At 43.7% G+C, this 20,166-nt stretch overlaps 1 protein-coding gene across 1 annotated transcript; it reads left to right on the forward strand.

The window, feature by feature from the left end:
• Window positions 1-126: 126 nt before the first annotated feature.
• Window positions 127-17,630, forward strand: asmt (acetylserotonin O-methyltransferase). Its single transcript, XM_052081686.1, has 9 exons — window positions 127-618; window positions 1,367-1,541; window positions 2,627-2,756; window positions 3,279-3,347; window positions 5,869-5,987; window positions 9,657-9,797; window positions 10,131-10,253; window positions 10,343-10,556; window positions 17,349-17,630. The coding sequence occupies exons 1-9, from the start codon at window positions 514-516 to the stop codon at window positions 17,554-17,556; spliced, it is 1,284 nt and encodes a 427-aa protein (XP_051937646.1). The 5' UTR covers window positions 127-513; the 3' UTR covers window positions 17,557-17,630.
• Window positions 17,631-20,166: the final 2,536 nt, after the last annotated feature.

Below are 20,166 nucleotides of genomic sequence, written 5' to 3' on the forward strand. Positions count from 1 at the left end.
ATTTTGCGTGCATCAGTTTAACTGAAAGGAATGTACCTGGTTTGTCTTCAGAAGTAAACAAAAGACCAACTTTGCTCCCAATCGCTGGGGCACATTTCCAAATGTGTCGGAATCACTTTTTGCCCTTCATCCATAACATTTGACGCCACACAAATTACGTTTAAATTCATCCCAAAGTGTTGGATTAGTTTGATGCGCTGGGATGCCTTGAGGTCTTCTTCACACAAAGGTGCAAATGTTAAATTGTGCCAAATGTCTGTCTACAGTGAAAGTCTCAATTGGAGTGTGAGTGACAGTGAACAAGGCTTGCAGTGTGTTTTGTTTCATGGCCCGTTGACGGATGAAGGAGGCCCTGCACTAATCTGGGTTATCGGACTCTAATCACTTTAGCCCACTGCGAGACGGGGAACTTTCTGTGGCATTTAGTCTGTCTTTCTCTCCACTTGTCAGACACCTTGCAGGGAAAGCCTTTTTTTTTTTCATAGGACGAAGAACGGTAAGAGTTTGTGGTCCATGGCAGGTCGGCATGTGATGGACTCACCTGAGGCTTCTTCGCCTGCTGCTGGAAGATATCCCAGGAAGATACTGGAGTACATGGAAGGCTTCCTTGTCTCCAAGGTAGCGCACACTTCCAGACTTGTTTGCTTTTCTGTTTTGGTGCATTATTTTCGATTTTCTTAGTGTCATTGAAGTTATGCTTAATTTACGTTTTCGGAGGCGGTCTTTGAGCGCCTCTGGAGTCGAACGGAGGAAGAGAAGGCAAGTACTGTAGTCCGACGAGAGACGTTTCTGTATTTGTTGAGGGTGTTAAAAGTATTAATAAAGTGTATGTTTAAAAAAAAAACAACACTACAGCTTTCCTTGTTTCGGAGCTGCAACAATAGTTCGGTACTATTTGTGAATTAAGGGTTAGCTTTAGCAACACTGTTGGTTTCCCGAAACGTCACAGTGAGAATGACAACACACGGTAAAATCCATGTTCCGCAGATTTTTATAGGTTATGAACAAAAAAACGAAAACGTCTGTAAAATCTGTTGTGCTTCGGGTAACGGCGTTTTTTTAAATAAGCGTCAAAAATATGTTTAGAGACTCATAAAGCCATGCTTAACACTTCCTGTTGACCAGTGCGATATCTTCATCGAAACACAGATTGTAAATGAAGTTTGGAACAGTTGAAAGAAGTAATCATTAGAATTGCTGTGAAAATATGCTGAATTTGGACACTGTTTTAATTAGAAAAGCCTTTTAATGTATAAAATTATCTTACAGGGTAATAAAGTGTCCCCCGCTCCACCTTCGCGAATGATACCATTGATGCTCTGTTGAATGCAACCCGACTTTCGTCTTTTCTTCTCCTCTGAGCCAGACTTTGTTCACGGCCTGCGAGCTGGGCGTGTTCGACGTGTTGTTGGGAGCAGGACGCCCTCTGTCTGCTGACGACGTCAGCCAGGCGGTCGGGGCCAGTCTGGATGGCACCCAGAGGCTCCTGGCGGCCTGTTGTGGCCTTCAGCTGCTTGAGACACACCAGCAAAATGGACGAGGTAAACGGACCGCTACATGCTGCGCGATGCAGACACCTCATGAGAAGGATCTGAAACAGCACTTGTAGGTTTTTTTTTTTTACTTCTGCTGACTGTTACTCAAATTGTCAGATCAATTTCTGGTCACAGCTTTGGAGAGATCTTCAAACTTTCAGGGACTATTGATATGTGCAGGTGTAAAGACCTGGAAGTGCGTCATTATATATATTTCATTCATGTGTGGAAAGAAACATATTCAGTAAGGGGAGCATCCTTATTTTGTCATTTTTATTTTTTTCACATTTTCTGTATTTACACCAGTTTTGTTAGGATTCGAAGGGTTAGAGTTCAAGTGGCTCGTGAAGTCATCAAGGAGGAGGAGAGACAACGGAGGCCACAATGGCGATGTGCGGGGAGAAAAAAAGAACAATAAATAGTTTATGAGGGCATGTCTGTTCAATGTTAAATGCATTCATGTCAACTCCCAACTGAACAGGGGAAATAAAGTTGGCCAAACGGGAAAAAAAGCCATGTCTTTCTTTTCAGGGTGCAACACAAGAACAAGAACTGATTGATTGTATTGCTTAGTACTGTGTGGTTAGTTCAAACCAAAAGGATCGGAGCCCTGACCTGGCCATGTTTTTTTTTTGTTTTTTTGTTTTCCATGTGCTGAGAGAGAAATTGTCAAAATACAAAAGTGGTAAAAGACACTGATTGCTACATTATTATAGTATTATATTGTATATATTGTAGTCATCATAAGGGTCTATGAGCCATGCTTTGTCTGGCCCCTCACCTAGAACCTGTTTGCCATGGGTGACCCTGCCAGGGGCATAAAGCCCCAGACAACTTAGCTCCTAGGATCATTGGGACACGCAAACCCCTCCACCACGGTAAGGTGACGGCTCACGGAGGGGTGTACCCGTGATTATACGAGACAATTTTGAGGACATTTTCTTGTTATGTCAAGATGTCGATGACGTGATCAGCCCCTGACTGTCGTTGCCTTTTCTCTCTTTCGTTCCACTTTTCCACCGTCTCGTGATGAAAAGTGAGAAGGTTTACAGACATAACAGGAACTCATTTGCAGTCATCTGCTTTGTTAGTCTCTTACAGTAACACAGAGGAGACCAGCCTCTACCTGACCCGCTCTGGTCCTATGACGCTCTACCACTCCATCCAGTACAGTTCCAGAACAATCTACCTTTGCTGGCACTACTTGACTGATGCTGTCAGGTCAGTGACACCTCGGGGCATTTCAGTCATATAAGATAGGATGAATAAGTTTTAACACGGTGGCTGGACGGACACCCAAAGTTAGTTGTGCCATATTTGGGATAGGAAGGCTCAGAGCATCAGCCTCCATCCGCCCTCCTTGATTTGAGTCTTGTCATTATTTCATAGCAGCTCTGGCGTACATAGTTTAAGAATGATAGCATGAACTTGAAGCCACTGGAATTAAGCCTCATCAAATATATTATATGTAGTATTCGGTCTTTCAGGTTTGGCTTAAAAAGGAGAATTCAAAATGAATTGGAAATAAACGTGTTGCAGATTGGGTTACTCAAATACTAAATTGTCCACACTGTAGGAAGGTGGGAATGGTTGTTTTGTCAACAGTGCCCTAGCATTGGCATGCTTGCTTGCTTATTGTCATTTTTGACACCGTCACTAATTTAAATCCAGCCAATTATGCACAAGTACAAAAAAGGTGTGTAGTTTAAAAATAAAAACGTTTTGTTTTTTTGTATGTCGCAGGGAGGGGAGGAATCAATATGAGAAAGCCTTTGGCGTCAGCTCCAAAGACTTGTTTCAGGCTCTCTACAGGTAAGAGACTCGCTTTGACGAACACATATAATGCACAATAAAGAATCGTACACGTTTCATTGTCATCTCCATCATCCTCAGAAATTGCATTGGTGGGATGTGGGCAAGGTGTGAACAATTCCACCAATTCAAATCAACATTGCAAATTGTATAATGTTGTGGAATGCAATTTTCAAATTGCAAAAGTCTGAAAAGCAAAACAAAATTCAGAGCATCTGATTATCGCACTGAAATGGTGCCGTTGAAAAGCCAACCTGAGAATTTTCCAAACATGAAACTCGTTAGACGACAATATGGCCCATTCTCGGTAATGATAAATTTGTAATTCACCGCTAATTGATAGAAAACTAAATATCAACTCTTGCTCAAAATGCCCAAATGAGGAGCCGCGGTTGTTTGTCCCCGCTGATTTCCCCCGAGAATATGGAGGGGGTGGGGGGTGTGGGGAGGTGAATTAGCACAGGAAACAAGCACGGAAGTCATCGAGGGCTTTCTTGGAGCAGCAACAGAATGATTCAAAGCTGGCTGCATGACTCACACACTTGTTTACTCCTTGCCATTTAACCAGCCGCATAATGTACCTGAATAATTTAAGTCAAGTCGCGAGCATGGCATGAATTCTAACACTTCAAAATAAATAAATAAATAGAATAAAAATAAAAAAGACCTTGAGGCGAGAAAGAGAGACTCGTTTGGAGATTCGAAGCACGTACAAGATTGCATAATGAGAAAATTAAAGCGGAATTAATGCCTTCCTCTTATTTGTATCGCTTACCCACTTTGCTTCAAGTGATTGATGTGTTTTACTAAATCGGTCAGATGATTTTCAAACCTCTCGGTGGACTTCATGTCATTTCAAGGACAAATAGGTAAAACTCCAATCGGATGGCAGACAGAAATGCGCAGATTCTATCTCAGGAATTGTTTTCACTTCCTTTTTGGGGGCAGTTCCAAAAAAATATGTATAATTTTTGCCTCAAAGAAAATTTGACAGCTACATTCCCAAAAAATTAACGCTGCTAAGAAAGGTTAAATGAACCTGAGTTGCTCGATATTATAATTTTGCTTTTCGCAAATTTATTTTCGGGAACCTATATCCTCCATTGGGGCGGCCCGGTAGTCCAGTGGTTAGCACGTCGGCTTCACAGTGCAGAGGTACCGGGTTCGATTCCAGCTCCGGCCTCCCTGTGTGTAGTTTGCATGTTCTCCCCGGGCCTGCGTGGGTTTTCTCCGGGTGCTCCGGTTTCCTCCCACATTCCAAAAATATGCATGGCAGGCTGATTGAACACTCTAAATTGTCCCTAGGTGTGAGTGTGAGTGCGAATGGTTGTTCGTCTCTGTGTGCCCTGCGATTGGCTGGCAACCGATTCAGGGTGTCCCCCGCCTATGCCCGGAGACAGCTGGGATGGGCTCCAGCACCCCCCGCGACCCTAGTGAGGATCAAGCGGTTAGGAAGATGAATGAATGAATGAATATATCCTCCATTTTACATGGAAAACTCACCTATTTGCTGTATTTGTGCAAAGGCAAAAAAAAAAAAAAGCCACCACTCGCCATAATTATTCAATCATACAATCAGACACTGTATGTCTCGTGTACTTATATCTGTTGACACAATCAACAAAAGATGTGAAGGGCAGAATATAGGGGCACAAATCACCCAAGGATGTAAATAAATGCCTGGCAGGTATTTTAAGACTTTGAGTGGAAATTGATGACAGAGAGGGTAATGGCTATTTTTTAATTGACGATGAAGAGGAAAAATGGACTGCCGCTGAAAGGACCTCGCTTTCATTCAGGGCGAAAGGGCTGGTGCTGGAGCACCACAAGGGGTCTGTGTGTGCACCACTACATTTTACAACTCCGTCCCTTTCAAAATTGCCAGAAGATTGGTTTCTAAACTCTTTTTTTCCCTTTTTTTTCTACTTGTGTTGTTAACAGTCATCTGTTGTATTTGCGGTGAACATGATGATAAAACATCGCCACAATGACAACTGACAAGTCACTATTTGGCCCCAGAGTCATTTGACTTGTTCACATCTGGTCATGAATAATCCGAGTCTGGAAACGTCAACATTTAAAACATTGAGTCACTTTCAAAGTTCTTTGAGGGGTTAGTGTGTCATCCAAAAGTTGCGCTTGTGTACCCAACCCTCTTACTACACTCAAGTCTGGACACTTGCAAATCTTGTAGCGTTACGGAATAGAAGACGCTTTGATGCGTGTGTGCGCCCTGTGGCATGGTAAAGTGCTGGGTGATGAAGTGGAGATTTCTCAGAACAGCAGCACTCACCACAGGCTCTTCTATGTTGCAGTAGCCTGTCTCTCCCAAGCACACACAATGTGTCGCCATAGGGTGGTACTTTTCTGCAATTGGATAAACAGTGTGTGTGTGTGTGTGTTTTCGTGAGCACACGCGTGCAAGACTCAGCTCTTAGCTCAATGTAGCGACGCATCAAAACAGCACTGAATGATGGCGACTGTAAATAACACCGGCTTGCGTTGTTTGTGCTTGTTTTAGGTCTGACGAGGAGATGGTGAAATTCATGCAGCTCATGAATTCCATATGGAACATCTGTGGTCGGGATGTGCTCACGGCCTTCGACCTTTCGCCTTTCAAGGTCATATGTGACCTCGGAGGTAAAGCGTCTGCGCGTTTTGTTCGTCGCCGTACAAGTCATTTTCGGCGAGGTGGTCGGTTCGCGGCCGTTAACATTTCAAATCGTCAGTGCCATGTGTTAAGTGAGCGACAGCTGGCTGAGGTACACATCCATATTCATGCCGTCCTCTTGTTGTCCCGTCACACTTCATAGAGAGGCTCTAATTAGGTACATGAGTGGCCTTCATGACAGTTAAGTGACATGAAAGGTGAGTCATTAGTATATTAGTAGATTTCCACCAAAGAAATAGCTCACCGATCCTCTGAACGTATAGTATTTTGCAAATAAAATCATTTATATGCGGGCGGCGCAGTGGGCAACTGGCCTCACAGTGCAGAAGTGCAGCGTTTGATTCCAGCTGCAGCATTCTTGTGTGGGGTTTGCACGTTCTCCCCAATAAAATACCCACTCTTGTGTTGCTCATAGTCAAGCCAAGACGAATTGCATGTGATACCGGAACTAACCGCGTAGGGACGCTGTGAAGTCACTGAAAGAGGGAAAGGCGCGCGGCGCACACACCGAGGACATCCTTCCTCAGCACTTCGTGGTGCAGCTCTGCGTGTTCATATTTATGCATAGGGAATGCATAATAACGGTGCGCCTCCACCAAAATGTGTGTGCGTAATGGACAGCAAGGGTGCGAAGGGCGTGACCACTCTGTCCCATTAAGCCTTCGTCTCTCACCCAACATCTGTTACGTCTGCACACACCTGCTGCTCAGCTCCTCCGGCTGTCCGGCTGTCCAACTCGGTGCCAAGCGGCAGAGATGAATGTTGAAGCCACTGGTCGCATCATTGATGTAATGAAGAATAATAATTATGAGGTTGGATTCCTTTCATATGGCACCTTTCTAGGGGCGTGTGTTAGTCAAGTCATTGTTGCTGCTTGTAAATGAAGGTGTCTCACTTAAGTTCAAGTCGAGGTGATATTTAAGCGCATTTCAGTGGACGATTGTTCATGGAAATGGTTATTTTCTTGACGTTTATTGGATTGTAAATTCAATATATACACCGACAGTGTTAATAAATCTGTCCATTTTAAAACCAGTGAAATGGAGTCAAAGGCATTTGAAAAATGAGTGGAGGAAGGAATTTCCCAGCATGCCTAGCTGTATTTGTAAATGGTTTGGTTAAGAAATTGAAATTTGCCATCTGAATTAGATAGATGTATTTATGCATGTTATTAAAATAGCAAGTCTTTGGAAGTATTTCAAGCATATTGCAGTACCGTACCTTCCGCACTATAAGGCACTTTGGAGTATAAGGCGCACCTTCAATAAATGGCCTGTTTTAAAACTGTTTTCAAATACTGCATAGCTTCAATAGTGGTTGCGGGTGCATTGTGCGTCCACTAGATGGCGCTACACTAAAGGGAAATACGATACATCCATATATGATGATCCATATATAAGGCGCATCGGATTATACAAATGTGTTCAGGTGTGCCTTATAGTGTAGAAAATACGGTAATTCATTTTGAATACCCAGAAATCTTTTTATACAAATATTTACTGTTATCAGGACTTCACAATTTTGTTATTATTATTATTAGTAGCTTATTGTTAGACTACAGCACCTTTTGATGATAAATTCAGGTTACATATTGCCACCAAGGAACACAAAGGTGTTAAAACAGAGGACCCCCTATTTTTTGGGAAAATGTGAAAAATTGACCTCCTTAAATCCTGAAATTTAAATTATAGCAGGTTGCCATAACTCCTACTGTTTCACGGAGTTCAAGGAGGCAACAGTTTCATCACCAATACTAATCTTAACTCGGTGATGGCGGTCTCATCCGAGTATTTGAGAGCCGGAGAACAACCCATAAGGTGCACAGCAACAGTCACAAAGCTCACATAAAAGGAGGTCATTAACAAACGGACTCATCCAGGTCAGTTTGGGTCTCATATGTTGTGATGTTTGCGTTGAGCTCGGTTTTACTCCCCCTGCGTTTGCTCTTTGATTTTCAGCCTCTTCTGGCCCGTTTGATGTGAAGGACCAATGTGTGTGCGCGCGCTTGTCAAAAGACAGAATTGTAATAATATTGACCGAAGTAGTCGAGATTCACCGGGAAAAAAAAGGATACACACGGTAGCATAAGGGTTGGGCCGTACAATGAAAGAACAAAAGATCCGACCGCACACGGTTGTCGTTTTGTCAAAATTAGATCTTTTGATCCTGTTTTCCACCTCGCTGCTTTTCTGTCCCTTTATCTAATTCATACACGCTTTTTTCCCCCCTGACCCTCTTCTTCAAATTGAGGTTGATTAAAAAAAAAAAACGATGACCATAATAGCCCCACTCTCTTCCCCCATATTTCCTTCCAACGTGATTGTGTGATCATCAACAAGTCTTAAGAAAAAAATAAAAATAAAGACAAACAATAGCATGGTGACTACTAAACAAGACTTCATATAATGACATTCAGAATAAAAGGTAGAGAAAACAAAAGTAGCCCGCCATGTAACATTTGCTACGCTTGTAACCAGCCGTAACATGATGCAGAGGTTGGACACGAACCCTTTCAGGGACGGCGGTCACTACAGTTGACAGCTTGTCTTGTTATCAGGTTACAGGGTGCATGAAAGGGTTAACAATGCTTCAATATTCGGAACGTCAAAATCGGTTAAAGATTCTATATGCGAATGTATTGAACTTCAAAGTTAAATACAACTGAACTGCACTGGGGCAGTGATTCTTGTTTTTTATTTTTTTTTTAGGCCACACTTTTGAGAATCACTGGTGCAGACGTTGTTTTTACGTAGCATTTTCAATGCCAACCGCCATATAAATACCGTCATTTCCGTACTACGTATAAGCCCCGACTTTTGTCACATGCTCTCAACTCTGCGGCTTATTTAATGAACCGGCTTATATAAAGATTTTTCTAAATGTCACCTGTGCACCGTCTTTCTCTGTAAATATCTCATGTTACAATGTGGGCGCCTGCGGCTTATAGACAGGTGCGGCTTATATGTGTACAAAATGTTTTTTTCCTATAAAAATATCGTGAGTGCGGTTTATAATCAGGTGCGCTCGATAGTCCGGAAATCTTGGTATTGCCGATAGTGATCCTGAAGCTACCACTGTAAAATAAAACTGAAAAAGTTTGACGCACGATTGGATAGCACAAGGTTCTAATCTCGACTGTGACTTTCCTGTATGACGTTTGCATGCCGCAAAATTAAACCTCTGCTTATATAGCCCTACATGTAACAACTGACTTTAGACATTATTCAAGCATCGACTTATACGGGGGGGTGCACTACTACTGAATGTAAGCAAATCTGCAGCTCAATGCATATGGAGGGTTCTTTAGCTTGAACGCTTCTTCGTCCTAAACCATAAGAGTCCCTGTTTTGTTTGTGTACGAAGCATCTGTCTCTCTGTCACTCCAAATTCGCTTCCATTTGGTCTGCTTTATTGGCATGACTGTTAGCTGAACCGTGTTCCCTAAGGCTGAGGTACACAACCGAATACAAATCATGAGCTAATAAATAATAATGGTGATGTACCTGCAAGCCTCTGCGCCGCTCCACTGACTTCATTTGTCCGTTTGTGAGTGATTTCCTCCCATTTTAATTACGCTTGTGTGTCTTCATGGTGCAGTGACTCAAAGTAATTCTGTGTGCTTCGGGTTCTCTCCCAAGGCTGCAGCGGAGCATTAGCCAGGCAGTGCACGTCGGCCTACCCGGAGTGCGCAGTGACGATCTTTGACCTCCCCAAGGTGGTGCAGACGTCCAGGGAACATTTTGTCAAGGAGGCTGACCACAAGATAAGCTTCATTGAAGGTAACTTCATTATCACTCTGGGAAAAAAAAAAAAAAGTTCTCGGTGAATGCACACAGCACCACTCGCGGTCATACGCTTCCCCGTAACCTGGATTAATTTTGCATTCTTCGGTTGGACGCTGGATCCCTTATCATTTTTTTTCCAAACCGAGACGTGAAATTGTTTCACTATCTTTTTCAAATGAAGCACATCTCACGCCTTTGGCTTCACTTCGTTACCGGAAATATTATGGAAGCAACGTCGCGCAGAATAAAAATGTCATGAAATAATTACATCCACACACACAGATTTTGTTTTTTTTTCCATTTACCTAAACGCTTTTGTCCATTTAGGGGACTTCTTCAAAGACCCCTTGCTAGAGGCGGACCTTTACATCCTCGCCAGGATTCTCCACGACTGGACAGACGAACGTTGCGTAGAATTGCTCTGTCGAGTCCACAGAGCCTGCAAACCAGGTTGGTAAAAAGAAGAATAGTTTGACGAAAGGTCCCGACACAGCTTGTAACGTCACAAACTCACCTGCCATTCTTACTTGCTCCAACAGGAGGCGCTGTATTGTTGGTGGAGGCCTTGCTTTACGAGGACGGCTCCGGCCCACTCACGGCGCAGCTCTATTCCCTGAACATGCTGGTGCAGACGGAGGGCCGAGAAAGAACGGGGGCCCAGTACAGCATCCTGCTGGCTGCCGCTGGGTTCACTGACATCCAGTACCGTCTCACGGGCAAAATCTATGATGCGGTTTTGGGCTTTAAAGAAAAGTAAGCTTTGAAAAAGAAATGAAATTATCATTGTTGACTGTTTTTTTTTTGTGATAGATAGATCTAACATAATAAACCCCTTCTTTGACCAAAACTGCCACCGTATTTATACATAAGCATTCCTAAATTTGTGTTACTCTGTTTTAAGGAAGGCGGCCCGGTAGTCCAGTGGTTAGCACGTCGGCTTCACAGTGCAGAGGTACCGGGTTCGATTCCAGCTCCGGCCTCCTTGTGTGGAGTTTGCATGATGTCCCCGGGCCTGCGCGGGTTTTCTCTGGGTGCTCCGGTTTCCTCCCACATTCCAAAAATATGCATGGCAGGCTGATTGAACACTCTAAATTGTCCCTAGGTGTGAGTGTGAGCGCGGATGGTTGTTCGTCTCTGTGTGCCCTGGGATTGGCTGGCAACCGATTCAGGGTGTCCCCCGCCTACTGCCCGGAGACGGCTGGGATGGGCTCCAGCACCCCCCGCGACCCTAGTGAGGATCAAGCGGTACGGAAGATGAATGAATGAATGAATGTTTTAAGGAAGTGCAAACAATATTTGACGAGAACCAAATTAATCAATCTCTCCTCCAGCAGACCTGAGCAGTGATGCTTGTCGGCAAGTGAAGTTTACACACTCGCGATTGTCCCAAACCTGAACCACATCCACCTTTGTCCGGTACTGTATTGCTCCTCCACTCGTGAAATTTCCATCTGATGCCAAACGGGCACTTCTAGTTGTTCACTAACGTCGGTTCGACTTTTTTTTTTTGCTGTCGACCCAGCTGTGTATCGCCTCTGTACTTACATTGAGAGCATTGAGTTCACCTCCTACTCGCACCCAAAGTACTTCAAATGTACTTGAGTGGGGTTTTTTTCCTCCCCCTTTTAATTTATGTCACTTGCTCTTGCATTACTGTCGGACGTTTGAGATTTGTGAATCGCGACTCTATGGTGCCTGCATACCTGGTTTCATTTTTTTCTCTGATGTGTATCGCCATATGTTTACCACACCGGGAATATTAACTGTACAGCAATATAGACGACGCTACATTTGCTACAAATTAGTTCAGGCACTTCCGGGGAAGAGCAAATTAGTGGTCATAAAGGTTGAAAATAAGTTTTTTTAGAAAGTAAAGGATTTTTATTTCGTTTTATTTCTCAATCCTAAATCCTGTCTGAACCTCATACCGTTCTCAGATTATAGACGAGGCCATCTTTGGTATTAATTAGGCTCTTTTTGACGCATAAGAGAAAGGGAGGCTAATCAGCATCTCGCCGATGAAACTTTGTGACGTGAAGTTTGAGCACCCATAAGTGATGAATAGTTTTAATGTGACAATCCGACGGACAGGGGTTGGGTTTGCTGTCTGGATTTTCAACAATTCGGCTCATCAAGATCCTCAGAAGAATTCGTAATAAGCTATTAATATTTCACAGTAGCGCTACGTGCTACGGCCGTTCATGGAATTTAGCCTCCTAATGCCGTCTCCGTGTTCTTGAAGCACTATTCGTTTCAACTGAGCCAAAACAGGCTCAGAATTTTGGCAATTCTAACTTTGCTTTTTTGGGGAGTTGGACACCACAGTTATCAAATGAATTCAAGATGATGGAGTTAAGTTAGCATGACGGAAAAAAAAAAAGTACAGACAGGACCTGAAAATGTGCCATATCAATAGCAGCTGTTTCTGACTGAACTATGAAGTCTCAAATAATAACACGAGATAGAGATGGGATAGACAAGAGTCCTCATTTACATAATGTAGTGAGTACCGTAGTACTTCCGGGAAATGTGACAGCACAGTTTGCAGAGCAGGTTTAATTAGAGAGAGAGCGAGAGGGAGACAACGGAGGGATTGTGAGAGCACCTTGGGCCAGAACGTGTCAGACTCCACCCATGAATATGCCGTATGTTTTGTTTTGGTTTTTTTTTTTCATTTGCAGAGCAGCAAATCATGCACATGTGACTATTTTTGCATCGTATTCTGCCGCAATCCCCTCCCCCAAAAAAATGAAGGTCATATTTGCTGCAGCGTATGAACATTTTGGGCCGCGAGTCACCAAATCCATCTGACTTTGAACAGTACGCACAAAGCGGGATCAGTCGTAAAGCGGAATATGATTGATATTTGCTCAACGTTTTTAGTCTTAGCCAAGAGAGAGAGAAGTGACAGAATGATGTCAACAAAGTGACGCCCGATCCTCTCGCCAAAGTGAACAAAATGTGTGGCACGTCTTGCTAGCACAAAAAAAAAGGGCCCACATTCTGTCACTCGGTAGGGTGAAAACACCAACTAGCCTACGAACACAATGACATCGCCCATGAATGTATTCGTGCATGAAAAGAGATTTCGGGGGTGGGGAGGGGGGCTTACACTGATTAGAATCAACATTCAGAGTTGATTGTTGAGCGGGATCCCTGCTCTGTAGTCAGTCGCCTGCAAATTCCGACCTCTCCTTTCTCTTTCTCACGATAATTATGAATTAATCAGACCTCCGAGCGACGCAAATGAGAATGATGTCAAATCCGCGAGGGCGGCTTTACAAAGAGTCAACGTAATGAGCAAGGATGAAGTTCTGAGGCTGGCGACACTTTGACCTGTGCGAAGACTCACTGATAGAACAAATTGACACTAATGGCTGCAGATATATACAATTCTTTGACTCCTTGCGGAACCTTTCCTGAGATTTCCTTCATATAAGATCTTAAATTAATCCCCGTCTCCATCTGAATTACTTTATCACGGCCAAGTCTTCATGCACAATGAAACCAGATGAGGCAATGCAAGACCTTCTCTCCCCTCCCCCCGCCAAGAAAAGTTGTCATCCTCTGGCTGGCAGCGTGTCCGCTTTGCATTTGATTGTAGGGAGCGCGTCGACCTCACAGTGCAGAGGTCGTGGGTTCGATCCCGGCTCCGGTCTTCCTGTGTGGAGTTTGCATGGTCTCCCCGGGCCCGTGTGGCTTTTCTCCGGGTACTCCGGTTTCCTCCCACATTCCAAAAACATGCACTGCAGGCTGATTGAACACTCTAAATTGTCCCTAGGTGTGAGCGTGGATGGTTGTTCGTCTCTGTGTGCACTGTGATTGGCTGGCAACCGGTTCATGGTGTCACCCGCCTACTACCCGAAGACGGCTGGAATGGGCTGTATATTTATAGATATAGGTAGATAGATATATTCTCGTTCCTGTAAAAACAAATAAGAATAACATCTACCTCGGCCTAATAATTCTTATTATGGGCACCAAAAATATCAGAGTCGCCCCTTCCGTGCATGCCCCACCCCTCCATATATCCATATAACACGAGAGTGTTTCATGAATCATATTTTAATACAATATGCAGCATACGAACAATTTTTTTTTTTTAAAAACAACAAAATACGAAAAATTCTTGAATTGCCAACACACCGTTCAGTCATTTTCGAGAACCAGTCTGGTAATTCTTTTCTCATGCTGCTGAAACGTGATGCAGGTGCACACGAAAACGCTCTTTTCTCACTGTTGTGACTGCTGAATAGATGTTATAACATTGCGACGGATTTTCAGTGCTTTGAGATGCGAGAGCAGCTCTTCAAGTACTGACCCGTTGCTTTTGTCGTACTTTCGTCATGTCTTCTCTCGCACTGGAGATGAGATAAAGGTGCGTATGTTTTGCCCCCCCCCCCCCACCCCCTCTCCCCTCTTCTCCATTCCCGCCTACATCGCTTCCATTTACGTCTTCATCTCATGAAGCTATTATTGCTGCAGCCTCGGGTTCAAATTGAGCCGGTTTCACGGATGCTTCTGTAAATCTAGCACTATATATAACAAGAAAGGGAATTGTGACAGAGGAGATGCGTATACCGTAGGTGAGCTGAGGACGTCTAGACTCCTTCATTCTCCCTGAAGTGAAACCAGAGAAACATACAATCCCGAAATAACTCTGATGGCTCGAGGTCAGCACAAGCGGGCGACCTCTGATGCATTTTTAAGCCATCTTCGCCTGTTCCTTTCTGCCCGGGTGCAACCCAGAGAGGAATTTGCCAATGTATTATTGAATCGCGGAGCATCTTGCGTAATTAGTACAACTCTACGTGTTTTTTTTTAATCCTTCACACATGTATCCTCCAGGAATAAGATGACAAGTTGAGAACAAAATGTCTCGTGAGTATTATGACACAGTATTATGACACACGAGGCTGACTCAGGGCCACGCGCGTAACGGTGTGTATTTTTGTGCGGGAGGAAGTACTGGGGATGCAGTCACCTGGCTGCATTCACTTGCGTAAGTGTGAGAGTACAACACTCTTTGTGGGACACGCTAAATCTGTTCCGGAAGTCACGCACTCTCACACCCTCCGGCTCTAAGATGCCACTTTAAGATAACAACTTTGGGCCATTTCAAGGAACACTTTGTGCTTTTGAGCATGCGTGTGTGTGTGTCGTCACACTTATTAAAGCTCTCAGCTCTTTGTGTGATGTAACTATAGTGTTCATTCCAAAATTTTCACTGACAGTTGAAAGTTAGCAACAGTCACAAAAACTATTTTACCCTCCCCCCCATGCATCTTCTATATTATATCAATTCATAAGGTGTCGATGCAGATGTGCCAAAACGTAAACTGTTTAATCATCACTAAGCGGTGGACCAGTGCCTTCACTGGGGACGTAAGTGACCAAATCCACCTATTAACCAAATCCACCTATTAATAACACCGTCGGATGCAACAAAGAGTAATGCTACATAAGTACTGTGTTATTAAATTAGAGAAATACAGTTTGTTATATTATCTTCCAATATATCGCCTCCAAACTAACTGAAAGCGCCCCGGGAAAAAAAATGGGGGGTTGGGGAGGTTGACTTGAAACAAGCCTGCCGGCAGCATTGTTGGTTGAAATATCCTCACAGTGTCCAGTTTTTCTTTAAAAGTGAGATTTGAAAATATTTTTTTTTACACGTTCAACATCATCCATGCCTGAAAATCAATCTCTGGTGTGCGTATTCAATTCAACCAATCAGAGGGCGACGCTTGGCACACAGTTTGGATCATGCAAAAATACCGACCGAGTGGTGAATCTAAAATTTAATTGTTGGGGGGAGGGAAAAAAGTAAGAAAATAAAGAAACCGTGGGTGTGAAATCGACGCTAGCAAGTCAATATTGCGAAAGCCCCAAGAACATTACATTTACACAACATATAGAAGGTGAAATCTGATTGGACAAAAGAAGCTGCAATCTGATTGGACAAAAGAATGTGCAACCGTTGTCCAAGTCTGGGAGATGAGCAGCCAAGACATGCTAATGGACTGTTGGAAAGAAATTAATAGAATTCGATCAAATTGTAAATGTAGGCCAATGCTTGTGAAAGTGTTTGGGCCAGCAGAAAAGGCCTTGAAGGCCCTTGACGGCATGCCACCTTTCTCGAAGTATAAGTTGACACTTTGGTTCAAAGATGGCTGAGCAGCCCAGCATCATGTCGACGTTGTTTGGGGCAAAATGTCACACAGCAGCTCCTCTGCCATGTTGTGGGATGGCCCTCAGCTCTTCCCATTATTGTTTCAAAGCTGGTCGCAATCATTGAATGGAAAACATCCTCATCACAGCCCAGGAGGAACCGGTGTGGCGTGACGGTGAGGCTCTCTGTGTCCTTTTTATTGCTCTGACATGACCTCAAACACACCCGCGCACACATACACACACGCCGCAAAACTCAATAAAAGTGTCTGTTGGCTGTAAACCGTGCTTTGTCACTTTCAGATGGTTCCATAATTCATGGCCTTGTGACAGCCGTATTGAACTGAGGACAATGATGTCTGCCCGCTAGACTACACACACATACGCACACACACGGATGTTCGTTGTCGGTTTTTAAGAGCTCCAAATACTGAGAAACAAAAGGTACAGATCGCTGGCAAGGTTTGGTCGCTGTGTGTGTGTGTGTGTGTGTTTGTTTTTGTGTGAGAGAGAGTACAAGATACACTTGGCTACTTAATAACAACTTTTTGCCCTTCCTCTTCTCTGTCACTTGCAATCGATTCTGTTTTTGTATCTTTGTCCTCCCCCTGAGCATCGCTAAATACAGTCTCTCTCTCTCATACACACACACGCACTCTCACACATACATACACACTCTCTTGCACACACACACATATACACAAACACACACAAGAAGGGTGTAGCTGTACGGCAGACATATTTCAGCCAAAATGTTGTCAAGTCTCCCCTCACAAACGCGTCCTGCCACCCCCTAAAAAAGGAGAGCAAGTCCGTGCCGGGTTTGAAGTCATGCGCAACTGTTAGGCATGCCATAGGGAACAAAATCCAGCCAACTGCTTCTCTTTATTAAAGTGATTTTTCACAACAGTGATACCGCTAACGAGTAGCTGCGGAAGGCAAGCGCGCGCGTGCGCGAGCACACCAGCCGCCGCACTGAAGGTGACATCTAAATTGTGTTTACCAAAAAGGCCCACAACAGTGGCCTCGGAAACGGCAGCGGGCAAATATAAAATAAATCTTGTCACTTGGCAGTTGTTTATGTGGGGTCATAATGGATGTATCAAAAAGCTAGTTAAGCTCTTTAGCGCTACTAGCTTTTTGATTTGAGTCACTATTCAGTCGTTCAAATGCTCTTCCTATATACGATAAATACGACCAATCTGCCGAAAGATCTCCTCCACCCAGTTAAAAAATGAGTTCACTATAAATGATCGCAATTAGCCTCCTGTCAATAGTTTTGGCTAGTTTGCTCGCCTTGGGTCTGAAAAGATTCTTATTGAGAGACTCGGGGAAATACTTGCTGAGTCATGTTCTGTCTTGATTGTGTTCCAGCTCCAGCTGGAGTGGAGGGCGTTTCCCTCCAGCCGGTGCACCTGTGCCTCGTTTCTTCATCAAGCCTCGCCTTGTGTTTAAGAATTCTGATTTTCGCTACCCCTCGTCGGATTATCGACCCTGCTTGCTGTTGTGCTTCAAGTGTGATTTTCTAGACCTCTCGAATACCATTTATAGTCGCTCTCGTTTATGGATCCATGATTGTTGAAATATTTTTATTCTAGTTTTGCTCGATGTTTTTGTGTTTGGATATTTCGTTTGAGTATTCTCGTGTGCTTTTGAAACTTGACTTTTGATTGTTTTTCCTTGCACCTTGTGACCAGTAATTAAAATTTAAATTTTGTCGGTGCAATTTTCTTCAATAAATATTTTTATAATCGCGCATTTTTGAAATCCTAAACTTTTTTTTTTTCTTTTTACATCATTGAAAATGATTCAACCGGCCATTGTAAGTTACAGTTGACCAATTGACTGTTTTTGTTGGTATATAGAAAACTGACTTATTTCGTTGACCTTTCCCGTACAATCACATTTGCACAATATAACATCACAGAAAGGTCGACAGTTAATCCGTAGTGAAAGCAGATTTGACTGAATGGAAACAAACAAAATGCAATTATGATCTTCGATTCATCGTCACGGCAATATATATTCACCCATTACAATATACATGAAATTTGACTTTTGAAACGTGTTCTCTGCCATGTAACATCTCATTTGCAGCACATTCCCGTATTCTGTACATTGTGGTGACTGCCTGAATATTTTTTTCACCCCCGCACAGGAATTATCAGCATTAATCCAGCAGCCATGCTGGAAACACTTGAATTGTTCGGCTCATATACGTAATCATTAGTTCAGGTTTAGGCCACACTTGGGGTGTATCCCTTTTTTTTGTTGTTGTCATGACAGAATTATTATCGCATGTTAATGAAGTGCATAATCTGTAGACGGTGATAGAGTTATAGTCATCGTCAGTCCGCAACGCGGCAGCTGCGAATAAACAGCTTTGCGTGAAGGGGTCAACTACAGCACCTTAATGGGGCGATGATTCATCCGTTGGAGGTTATTACTCACAGGAGCATCTGGCCTTTTTCAAAGATCACAGTTTATTCCAGAAAACCACATCGGGCGCATGAACATATTTCCCATGATTGTTTTCATGACTGCGTAAATGCCAAGGTCAGCCCACGGGCTGTCCCGCAAGGAGTCGTGCGAAGCCCACAAGCTGTTTGGGATGATCGGAAGACGGACACGGCCGGCTGCATCTTGACATTGCTGTTTGGTTGTATCCGTGGTAATTCGAGCTTTGACTGACTCTGTTAATAAAAGTAACTTTTAATTTCGTCCTGTGTGGTGTGAGTTGGCCGGTCTCCTTGGCAACAGCCTGACCCGTCTCCCTTACTCGGCAGAATGTTGCGACTGGCAAATGGAGATTCGCCCAACCTTTCGATTGTACCTTTCGTCCCGGTGAGACAAGATGGCTCAACGAGTTCGAGTGTGAAACTCTTTCAGTGAAGTAGTCTCTGAGGCAACGAAACCTAAGTTCAAATACCTGTGAAGTCCCGAGAGAACCCGCCTTTCAGCTCTGACAGCTGCCTTCTCCTCCTTGCGGTCCACATCCAAAGAATATTTGCGAATTCAGCCAAGCATGAGTCCAACTTGCAATGATTTGAAAATGAGGCGTTACTCATTTTGCGGGTAGATTCAATATATTTATTAGTCATACATATTTAAAAACACTCTATGCATCAGTAGCGCTGGGTAAGGAAATTCTTACCTTTCTCGTATCCCTCCACTTAAAAAAAGCAATTTCGAGCAATGTCATAGAATAATAATTAAAAAAAAGTTCACCGGTAATCATAGATTAGTTTGTTAGCAAAACAAAAAAAAATATATTAATCTACTTTGCTATTGCGCAGCGTAAACATTCAAATTGTTTCTCGTATACGAGGCCTTTTGCTGATTAGATCAAGAGATCATTTCTGCATTTTGCTCCCGGTCTCTTCTGAAACAATCTTACATCGATTAATGATCAAGTGAAAAAAAAATGCCATCAAGCAACATGCATGAGAAGATGGCGGCGTCCTCAGCATGCTGACAAACGTTTCAGGGTCTGCTGTAACTCTCCATTCCCCCCCCCCCCCCCTTTAGCCTTTCCCGCTCCTCGCTCTTATCATTCGTGCATCCGTCTTCCCGCTGTTATCCGGGACAACGGTTACGCCACCAACCCCCCTTAACACTCAAATGACCTTCACCGCAGCACGAAGCGCCAGATGGAAAAAAAACAAACAACAGAAAAATAGTAGGGAACGGTGCAAGTCAGGGAATTCTGAAATGGGTGAACGGGGCGATGGAGGCGGAGAGGGGGCACCTTTAAATGGACTACGGGAGCGGGGGAAGGGGGAAATAGTGAGAGAAAATCTTTCCACTACAATAAAAACGGGGTCAAAGTAGAAGAGCACGTGTAAGGTGGAAAGAGTTGAATAGAAAAGACACAAAAGAGTCTCGACAAGATAGCATCGCTCATCGCCTTCCCCTTCTGCTCAAGTGAAATTTCAGGATCGTGCTAAGACAAATAATTGAGCGTACCCTGCGGGAATGTCTTCTCGCAAGGCAGGAAGGACAGGAGAATGATTAAGTGAGTCCATCTGTGTTTGACCTTCTCTTTAACCTTGTTTAGCCCTCTCCCACTGCACCACGGAGGAGGAGGGGGCTGGGGGGGGGGGGGGACACCCTCGCAGCGCCAGGCTTCGCCAATCCGCACTCCCCTTTTTTTTCACCGCTCTGAGTCATGGCCAAGTCATAAATACTAAAG

This window comes from Hippocampus zosterae, chromosome 12, assembly GCF_025434085.1.
Source record: "Hippocampus zosterae strain Florida chromosome 12, ASM2543408v3, whole genome shotgun sequence".
Classification (NCBI taxonomy): domain Eukaryota; kingdom Metazoa; phylum Chordata; class Actinopteri; order Syngnathiformes; family Syngnathidae; genus Hippocampus; species Hippocampus zosterae.

What these genes read in the sequence shown, in the direction of transcription:
- asmt (XM_052081686.1), top strand. Translation starts at nt 514, where the DNA reads ATGGCAGGTCGGCATGTGATGGACTCACCTGAGGCTTCTTCGCCTGCT. An exon ending in ACACCAGCAAAATGGACGAG is followed by an intron (nt 1,542 to 2,626) that starts GTAAACGGACCG and finishes CTGCTTTGTTAG; the next exon opens with TCTCTTACAGTAACACAGAG. An exon ending in TTGTTTCAGGCTCTCTACAG is followed by an intron (nt 3,348 to 5,868) that starts GTAAGAGACTCG and finishes TGCTTGTTTTAG; the next exon opens with GTCTGACGAGGAGATGGTGA.